The 10,939-nt window shown below is 31.0% G+C and overlaps 1 protein-coding gene across 1 annotated transcript; it reads left to right on the forward strand.

The window, feature by feature from the left end:
* Positions 1-5,803: 5,803 nt before the first annotated feature.
* LOC133205150 (uncharacterized) lies at positions 5,804-7,127 on the forward strand. Its single transcript, XM_061340895.1, has one exon. It carries the CDS (start codon positions 5,850-5,852, stop codon positions 6,957-6,959), a length of 1,110 nt encoding a protein of 369 aa, XP_061196879.1. The 5' UTR covers positions 5,804-5,849; the 3' UTR covers positions 6,960-7,127.
* The last annotated feature ends 3,812 nt before the right edge of the window (positions 7,128-10,939 follow it).

Genomic DNA, 10,939 nt, shown 5'->3' on the forward strand with positions numbered 1-10,939 from the left:
CATTACATATACACAGTCCTACAGTCTTAAGAATATTCTGTATGCAAGATACCCATGGGTTATTGATCCCATTTTTGGTATATTTATTATAAAGATGTTAGTAAATAATTCTACAAATCTTATTCTCATTTCCATGTAACAGTTTTCCCCAGAAAGATATCATTCTTGTATAAATGCGTACGTACATTGGGTAACGTTCAGTCTCCCCGTATGCCATAAAACTTGGCGTACTAGTTTTTAGGTTTAAAATATATTTCAAAAATCTTAAATGTAGACGTTCAATAATATCAATATTTTCAAATCCCCATATTTCGCACCCATATAACAAAACAGGAACAACAACTTTATCAAACAGATCTAGCAGACAATCAAAAGGTAGATTATATAAACGAATTTTTCTTATAATGCCGTACATTGCCTTTTGTGCTTGATTACATAAGTGTTTCTTAGCCTTTGAAAATGACCCTGATCTTGAAAATAAAATACCTAGGTAATTGAAATCTTTTACAGTTTCTAAAACATCGTTGTTATATTTAAATGTATGTTTGGGTGATGGTCCTTTTGAAAAAAAATGACAATTTTTGTTTTATTAACATTAACATGGAGTTTCCATGTTTTACAGTATACAGAAAATTCATTTAATGCATGTTGTAAATCATTTGCAGTTTCAGACAATATAACAGTATCATCTGCATAAAATAATATAAACATTTTGATAAAAAAGGTAAGATCATCTTCATTCTCTTTAGACAAACTTTCTAATCCGTTAACATTCCTTTCTGTAAGATAATTTTCTAAGTCATTGATATACAGAGAAAATAAAAAAGGTGATAGATTTTCACCTTGTCTGACCCCGACATTGCAGGTGAAATATTCAGAAGACACACCATCCACATTTAATCTTGATTTTATGCCTGCATACATATTTTTAATGTAAGTGAAACACTTCCCACTAACACCATTTGAAAATAATTTGTACCAAAGACCACCTCTCCACACAGTATCAAAAGCCTGTTTAAAGTCGAAGAACGCACAATATACCCCCCCCTTTTTTTTTTTAGCTATTTATAAGTGCAATGCAAAATCAATATATTATCTAAAGTACAGTACACTTTTCTGAAACCTGTTTGACTTTCGTTAATCAGGCTGACATTTTCTGCATAGATTTCTACTCGTTTTTTCAAAATACTAATGAAAAGTTTCCCAAGGCAGCTCAACATGTGATCGGGCGATAGTTCTCGGGTTGTGTTGGGTCTCCTTTATTTTTATAAATAGGTTTTACAATGCCTATAAGCCATTCTTCCGGTACTATCCCAGAGTTAAAAATTAGATTAAACTTCTCGTATAGAAACAGAAACAGTGAAATTGTGGTACTAATATGTTCATTAAGAATATGGTCACTTCCGGGAGATTTGTTGCTTTTTTAGGTCTTTTACGGCGGCCAAAATTTCATCTTGCGTAATTGGACAATCAAGTATTTCATTAAATCTACTTTGTTCATTTATGTTGATTGAATCAGTTTCCTCTAAATTGGCTTCATTAAAATTTTTGAAAAAGGTATACAGATTATTTAAATCAGCTATACATTTGTTATTTTTATCTTGACTATTTAATATTTTCCAGTATTCCTTTGTGCTGTTTGTTCGCATTTTTTTTTTTTAATTTTCTGAGAGAGATCTTGCCTGTAGTCGTTTATTGATGAATCCATTACTTTTTATACTCTTTGCTAGCTAGTTTTAGATTTTCTTTAGAATCTTGGGTTTTAATTCTATTATGCATACGTTTAGCTAAGTGAATTTTTTTTCTCGCCGTTCTACAATAACTATTAACCACGGTTTTTCGGGTTTTTACCGGTCTATACTAGCACAAAAATTGTCTGCTCTGTTCTTTGATCTTTACTTCCTACCCCTGTATAGTTACATGGAGCATTTTGAGATACCGTTTCACTGAATGACAGGGGATTGTGTGCGCCAGAATATGTTACAAAAATCTACAACATTAAATTTGCTTAAAAAATGAAATAACTGTACACTAGATATCACATAATCAACAGTACTTCTGTTCTTGCATGTAAGAGCACCTGTAGATTTATCACTTCCGTATCGACCGTTAAGAATTAAAAGATTGTTGTTAACACAAAAATCTACTAATTTGTAACCAAAATTTGCTTGTTACATCTTTGACTGTTCTGACCAGTGGAATACCAAAACTCTCTAATAAATTAACATTTGTATTTACACTTTGAGTAACATTATTACAGTTTTGGACATTTGCTAAAAAATCATCAGTTATAACATAGTCTTGTAGTTTTCCAACCCTGGCATGCATTAAAATCTCCTAATATTGAAACAAACATTATTGTTATTTTTAGTTATTTTATGCAATTCTTGTCCAACTTCCAAAAACAATCAGGGGACGAATATTTGCTGTTTTCGGGTGGTATATAAACAACTCCGAAGTAAACATCTTCATTGGAATTAATTAACAATTTGCTCATTTTAAACAAAAGAACGTATTTACAATCTGTTTCTTTAACCTTACGTATTTTACATTTGTACTAATACAATGTTCATAAACATCACTGCATAATTTTGAGTGAAGTCAAACTAATTAAGATAATTATTATAAGTATGTGTTTATCTAGCTCTATTGTTAACAAAATTTACAATAAAAACTTCAAGAAGGTCTTATCTTTCCATATCCTTTGAGTTCGACAAAGACATGGAGATGTGCGACTTATCTTCTAATTGTTTCATTTGTATCAGATTCAAAGGTAAAAGAACCGTAGATCTTAGTGGTCACCTGAATATGACGTACTGTTTTAATCACACTTGGGAACCGCGGAACTCTAAACCCATCTGGCACATATCTTGTAGTTTTGAATTATTATGGAAATTCTTGACTTTTAATCCCAGTGTATGATTTGTGATTGTTAAATTCTCATTAAAAGAAATGTTTAAAGCTACAAAACATTTTTACTATGAACTTAACCACAACTTAACCCCACACCGAGGCCTGAACAGAGAGAACATGATTTTCACAAAATTGATGGATGACTGATTGCTAATGGTTAAGATACCCATAAGTAAAAAAAATATTTCATGGACATGATGCATGTTCAAAATAAAACCATCACGACATTTCCAACCTTAAGTTTGAGCCCTTTTTTTAAATTCATCTCCACGCCACGGCCTCAGGTGGGAAGGTACATTTTTTCTGTTTTGTTCTTCCAAAAATTATACATATGATTTGTTAAAATTTGTTCAATTATTTTAAAAAGAAGAAGCTAAAAATGTTTATCGTTTATGACAAAGGAATGGGGACAGGTAGCAATGACTCAGGTGATTCAAAAAAAGGAATTAATTACTTCATAGCATTTAAAGTTGATTAAATACAACAAAGCACTTTTTATGCTGTTTGACCTTGATGTGTGCAAATCTGATCGATTGAACAATCATTAATGCACCTCTCAGGTGTTAGTTCCTAATTAGTTGATGAAAGAGTTCCTTCCGTATTATAATATCTTTGTTCTACCTTTTTTATTCCTCTTCTTGTACTTAAACTGACAATAATTGCTGTATTTCATCTCTTCGACGGATATTTAGTTTTGTTTTGGGCTTGTGATGATAAATACTAAATTCTGCTAAATAACAGTATGGCAATCAGATCCCCACTATAACGAATATCAAACATCGGAACTGTCATCTTCTCTCCTATGATAAATAATGTATCGAAAACATGTATCTGATCAATACATTTGAAAATATAACATTATTTCAAAAAAATAATTTTGAATATTTATTTTTGTGAAAATAAAAGTATCAATTTGCATTTTTTTAGACATGAATTTGAATAGATTGATGTAAGAACAAATACAATTTTTGTGGACGGTCTTTGACTAAGATAGTCGTATAAAAATGAGAAGAAAAAAAAAATAAATGCCACACATTATGCACTATTTGTCTTCAGAAAATTTTCTAATGAATCTAAATTTTAAAAAATCTTTTCTCATGTAGGTGGTTATTTTAATAAATGTCAGGTTTTTCTCCTGTCAGAACTTGATGACTTAAAAAAAAATTATAATGACAGAGTCAAGTCACTCCAACTCCAGCCTTTACCCACATCTGGTGTAAGTGTACCTGAAGCTATACATAACATTTAATTTCGTCAATACACATGCACAATGCAAATAAGTTTGGAAATAAATTAAGTAAACTTAAAACTACTGCAGTTTCAGAAAATAATATAGCACTGGCCGTTAACCTTACAGAAAGTATTAGATCTCAGTCACATATTATTGTTCAGATCTCATCAATCTGTTTGGAAAAAGAAGATGATAGATAGATAGATAGATAGATAGATAGATAGATAGATAGACATCCATCCATCCATCCATCCATCTATCTATTCTCAAATTACATACTAGTAAACAGAAATTTTGAAAACCTTATTTTATTTTGCAAAAATTTGAGTCGTTTAATATCAAACCTAAAAACGATGCTTCAAAATCTGACCAAACAGCCATATCTATATACTTCAAGAAAATAGCTTTCGAGTTTTTTTTCTTGTAAAGCAGAATTAATAACGTTTTTATTATCTAAGACTTGAACTAGGCTTGACATTATAATTGCAGAATGATAAACATAAATTATTTATGTAATCGATCAGCAAAAAATTAAAATGAGAAGAAAAATCCAAAATATTCTAGGGAATTATTCAAACACTACTTTCAGCTGTCACATTAAAAGACATTTAAATAATTGATGCTGTACTTATTCTTACTACTAATAATAATTATGAAAACTGAAAACAATGTCAGCAGCACTTACATTCACAGTTGCATATCATATTTTGTAATCTTGATTAAAAATGAAAAAAAGAAAAATCAAGATCAATTAAGATCGTTTTGATTCTTTATCTAAGCTTTAATTTTTAAAAATTGATAAATTTCCCTTTTTCTTTTAGAAGGAAATTATTCTAAACTACCTTTGTTTTCTTAATCATATAGAAATCAAAGTATCTTACTATCACATAATTCATAGATTTGTAACAGATTATCAAAGACTTATTTTATGTTGAGTCCTTAATTACTGTACTTGAGAAGTAAACCATTTCTACGTCTACTGGTCACAAAAAAACCCCACAGCGTCAATCTGTGGTGAATTATATTCTTACTTTTATTTATTCAATTATTTTTCAAATGTTTAGTTTACGCTTAAATTGAGGAAGTAATCCTTGCAATCAATAAACATTATAATTAATTTGATTAATCATAACATTGACTTTTAAATCATGATTGGTTTATTTGGTCAATGATGAATTTCCATGTTCAATGATTCCCCCAAAAAATTGATTCGAGAATTATCTGCTTGCAAAAAATAAGACTTTTCCTCCCGGACACGGTTATCTTTATACATAAATTGTTTATTAATTCATTTGAAAAGATGTGATTTTGTAAAAAGCACAAAATTAGTCAAAATCGAGTATAATGAATATACAGCACATGTAATTATATCATTAATTGGCAGAATGAATACCTTGCATTGTATGCAGATTTCTATTAGAAAGTTGTATGACCTTTGAAATGTTTACCAAATAAGAGGGAATTATTTGTGTGACGTATGATGTTCGTGTCAAATTACCCTATGAGATGTGGGAGATTACGTCGGTATAGGTGAAATTTCCTTCGTTCCCCACTTTCCCGTTAGTGACATGCGCAACACAGTCACTACATGACCTCATTTGCAGCGAGTGTTCCATATATAAATCGTCACTGTTGCTGAAATAATTATTCCTGATTTCACGGTGCGACACGTTCTTTGAAAACAAAGAAAAAATACCAATTGAAAATGCTAATTTGTCGATTTCTTTCTACTATTGTAAGTTTCATTTTTATCTGTGCATGTCGAAGTTTTATAATTGACACTGATTCTGAATTTGGAAGAAATTGTGAGTCAAACACACTTGGAGATAGGAATTGTACTTTTGTCGTGCCAAATAAATGGAGTCTTTTGAAATTCAGAAAATGGCTCGACAACGCGAATGGAAATGTCAGAAACGTCAATCTTGATCTTACCTGTATTGATGGTGGAATTGTCTTTTTACCATGGCCTTTCAGAGCAAGGAATCTTCGAAGAGTTCACGTGAAAAATTGTTTAATTGATGGCTACTACTCTGAGTACAATGTCAACTCAAAATATCCTAACACGGTAAAAGACATGGCTCTCATAGACGTGGCAATCCTCACTGATATCAACCAGTTAATTGAAATAAATCTCAGTGACCCATTGGTGAAATCAAGCACCTGCGGACAGGAAACCAACGTATGGTTCATCCAAAGGAACGTCTCGTTCTCATTTGTTCCGACGAAATCATCTCCTTCTCTAAACCTTCTCCAAGAGGGTTTCGACTCATTGGCGGAAAAATCTAAAGCTCAACCCTTTACCTGTAACTTTGAAGATCTGATTTATCTTGAACATACAGGTAGTAACAGTATCTCAAAGATCCACTTTGACACAATGACCGATCATTCCGTTTATCCGAAACTCAAAGTTTTTAATTTTTCCTCAAATTATCTTTTAAGTATCCCCAAACAACTATCGAAATGGTGGAATTTTTTCCCTGCCCTGCGCTGGCTTGATCTCTCGAACAATGAAATTCAATCCTTTTCCTTCGAACATCCTGATGTCAGCCAGGAGTCTTTGTACATTAATTTAGCAAATAACAACATAACAAGCGTTCCAGCGGACTTACCATCATATGTAAGTGGGAAAACGTCAGTTCTAATTAATCTTCTAGGTAATCCTATTCATTGTGATTGCCGTGCTATTGCACTCAAACAGTATCTGAAATCACTTCGTCGAAGGGCTCCTCAATTCAAAGGTTTGTCCAATATAAAGTGCCACTCTCCAAGTAAGCTTGTGGGAAGAAAGGTACGAACTATCAACAAAGTGTGCTGAGGAAATTGTGATTAAAATGTTTACAGTTTTGACTATCCATGATGTAAATCCATAATAAATCCAGGTGGGACCGCACCACCAATTTTATTTGCATTATATATATATTATGCTATTTTATTTGTATACATTTTTTTGCTTGTAAGTTTTGTCAATAAATATAAAAATTATCTTAGATTTTTTTTCTGATAGTAGGCAAATCAACTGTCTTCAAAGAAACGATTTGCTATCAAAATAACATTAAAAAAATATTACAATTTTTGTGTTAAGATAGAAATGACAATTAAAAATGAATTGAATGAATGAAACCATACTAAACTCTTTAACATGCTCTAGATTCAATTTATAAACATACATGTATACATTTATATGAAATTACATAAAAATATGCAAATTTGTTCCGACGATATAGATTTTGGCTGAAGGAAAATCAAACTTGTTTTTTTTTTATCGAAAAAGAAAGCTGTCTGTTTTTGGTATTCCATCAATTGCACTTATTGTCCATAAAATGTCTTCAAGTGAATTAGTAGCCGGAAGCTACATGTATGTGGTGTCAATAAACATGGAAAACTGTCAATCAAGTCTAATAATACAGGAAATACAACGGTTAATGGCATATATAAGTTAAAAAAATCAGAAACGTATTGTCAAAGGTCCATCGTCGTGCCACTGTAAATCTCACTTCAAATTAAAGAATCCAAACAACCAAACAACCATAATGTTTTGGATTGAACCGCATGCATGTGCATGTTCGTTTTAGATACAATTAACCATTAAAAAGACATTTATCGATGATGAATTGATATTTAAGCTAACTCAAGTCGATACATTTTTTCCCAATTATTTGTTTAAAGTAGTTTTACTAATCATTTTTCTACCTGAGAATATTATTTAATTAAAACAAAGATATTATTAAGCTTAATATTCCAAAATAAAGCCTTATCTTCAAAATCTTAGCTAAGATGCCAGACGTTACGTAAAGGATGTGTGAACCACAATTTTTATATGAACGGATGTGCTTGAAAAAACGTTGTCAATTATTGGAAGCTGTGTACAGAGCCCTTAAACTTGTGGAACTGGATTTCTAAAAAAGGTATTCTTCATCGCATGATTCATTTGACTGGATGTAACGAGGTAATGCTAGATAATACTTCAGAAATTTGTTGAAGCAAATATTTTTTTCTTTTATATTCTATTCCTCCTCTTTGCAATCTGTCTTTTATCAAAAGAATAACATCATAATGAGGCTCATCTTAGATTCAGTAAATGTACAAAGATATATCGCTGACAATGCCACGACATAGACGAAGATTTATGTTGCATTTGATGTTTTACAGTAACTGTAAAAAAATCTATCTAACATGACAAAATTCTCTTTGGCTTCCGATAATTCAAACATATCTATGTAATGAAACTGAATATTTAATCTAATATATATATTTATCCACATTTCATACGGAATGTTAACTTACAGCTACCTTCAAAAGCTATTTTCTTTTCTTTTCTTTTTTTTATTTGCTCGCTCCGTGATCGGGAGGTCGTGAGTTCGAATCTCGGCCGCGACTGACCTAAGTCGATAAAAATAGGTAGCAACTGTTCCTTCGCCATGCGCTCGGCACTTTGAAGTGAAAGTTGCGGGTCCTTCGGATGAGACCTTAAAAACCGAGGCCCCGTGTCACGGCTGGCGTTGGCACGATAAAGATCCCTCACTGCTCAATGGCCTTGAGTGCCGAGTAAAGGTCAAAATTTGAAGCCCTTCACCGGTATATGGTGACGTCTTATATGAGTGAAAAATTCTCGAACGGGACGTAAAACAACAATCAATCAATCAATCAATCTTTTTTACTTAATGTCAAATCATTTATTTACTCATTGGCTATAAATCAAATTCTTTTACATGAAACATGGAGATAAGGAACGGTATTTAAACTCAAAGTCCATTAAACAATACAAATCGGGAGCAGAGCAAACACGGACCTCCAAAGACAGAAGTGGGATCAGGTGCCATGGAGGAGTGAGCATCCCCTGCCGACCAGTACATATAAGATTTTGCATTTGAAATCTGTCAGATTCCGTACATCATGTTGAAAATCTATGAATTTTAACTATTTCCATTTCAAAGCGTCTTTAATATTAACAAGGTGGGATACTTAATTCATTTTTACTGTCGTTGAAAGGTTTCGAGTAGGTTATAATGCGGAGAATCCCAACCTTTTTAGCTATAACTTCTTATTTTTGCCCCTTATCCGATGTAAGAGAGAGAGAGAGAGAGAGAGAGAGAGAGAGAGAGAGAGAATAATTATTGGGTACCTAAATATTTTTTTGCAAAAACAATTAAGATTGAAAGATTAAAAGATCCCCTCCCCGAAAAATTCCCTTATGTAACATTATGATTAAAACAATTTTTAGATTTGAATAAAACTTTTGAAAATATCTTTTTTTAAATACATAAATTCGATTTAAACTATATGCAACTCATTGTATAGATAAACAAACCATTTTGCCATAATGATAAGAAATGTGAAATTATACATGTATTCCAATGAAGCTGCTGTACATTTGGTCTAAAAAACAAAAGATAAATAGTTCGCATCAATGAATTCACTGTTCTTTTTCAGATGAGCAAAGGTTATAATATTGTACTATACTTGTTAAACTATTTGTACTTTTTGAACTTGTCTGACACATTCCATTATCGTGAATTACATGTTCACAATTGGAAAAAAATAATGTAAAACAAATATGTAGGTCCACGGCGTGTCTGTACTGACCTACTTACCCTTCAACACAAAACTACAATGTCATGGGCATGGAAAACATATTTTACCGAATGACGTATAAACTCTAATGTTTTCTAATATTTTGTTGCAGTAATTAACAAAATGTATGTAGAAATATTAAACAAAAACAACTGTAGCTTCAAAATGATTAATTCGATCTTATAATCTGTTGATTTAATGATAATAATAGAGAAATGATATAAAGATCGATATAAAATTTTAATACTTGCTATTGTTAAAAATTAAATGAATGAATAATAAGAGTTAAATCAAGAAATGCACATGTAGGATTATCTCTGATTTGATTTTATCTTGATAAAATGCAATACCATAGAACAATTATATTTGTCGAAATGAGCATCGTAGTAATACACTTAGGATTGTAGAATACATACAAGCACATTCGTAAGTTCTAAGTAAAAATTCTTTATACTCAAACTGTTTTCAGGTATAAAAATTAGATCTTTGCAGTACATCATTATTTAATATTACATACATTATGTTCTAAGCATTCTTTGTTTATAAAACTACACGTTATTAAAAACTGGTTTGAATATTGTTAGTTCCTGTCATTAAGAATTCAAATACAGCAAAACGCGTTTTATAGGTAGGAGCGATCCAAAAAAAAAAAAAAAAAAAAAAAAAAAAAAAAAAAAAAAAAAAGCCTAATAGGGGCAAATTAGGAGATGAAAACAAGTCGTAATTAATAACGAGATAAAAAATTCTTTAAAGAAACGAAAAAAAAAAAAAGATAAGTTAAGGAGATAAAAAGTCGCAATTAATTTCGAGATAAAAATCCTTAAAACTAGAGTTTAACTAGAATTATTATCTCGTGATTACGGCTTTTTATCTCATTAATGAAACTTTCTTTGTAATAATAACTTTTCATATTCTTATAATTTGATCTCACTAGACTTCTGCGAATTATAAATTTCTTGTCTATTTATTATCATGATTATATAGAATAATGAGCAAGGTATAAATTTAATTTTTGTAATTGCAGCATATTATATATCGAATAGTCTAATTTCTAAAATATACAAGGTGCATTTAGTTTTAAATAGTACATGTAATTCGGTTAATCCGGACAAATACCAGACTGGGATTACAAAACATCTGTTCGTATTGAATGTGTATTTTTTCAAGTTCCATTGCAATTTCTGCTGCATGTGGTTGTCATTTAGCCCTATCATATCACTGTAT

The sequence above is a fragment of the Saccostrea echinata genome, unplaced genomic scaffold (assembly GCF_033153115.1).
Source record: "Saccostrea echinata isolate AGI-Se365-2 ecotype Australia unplaced genomic scaffold, CSIRO_AGI_Sech_v1 ptg000054l, whole genome shotgun sequence".
NCBI lineage: Eukaryota > Metazoa > Mollusca > Bivalvia > Ostreida > Ostreidae > Saccostrea > Saccostrea echinata.

What these genes read in the sequence shown, in the direction of transcription:
- LOC133205150 (XM_061340895.1), top strand. Translation starts at nt 5,850, where the DNA reads ATGCTAATTTGTCGATTTCTTTCTACTATTGTAAGTTTCATTTTTATC.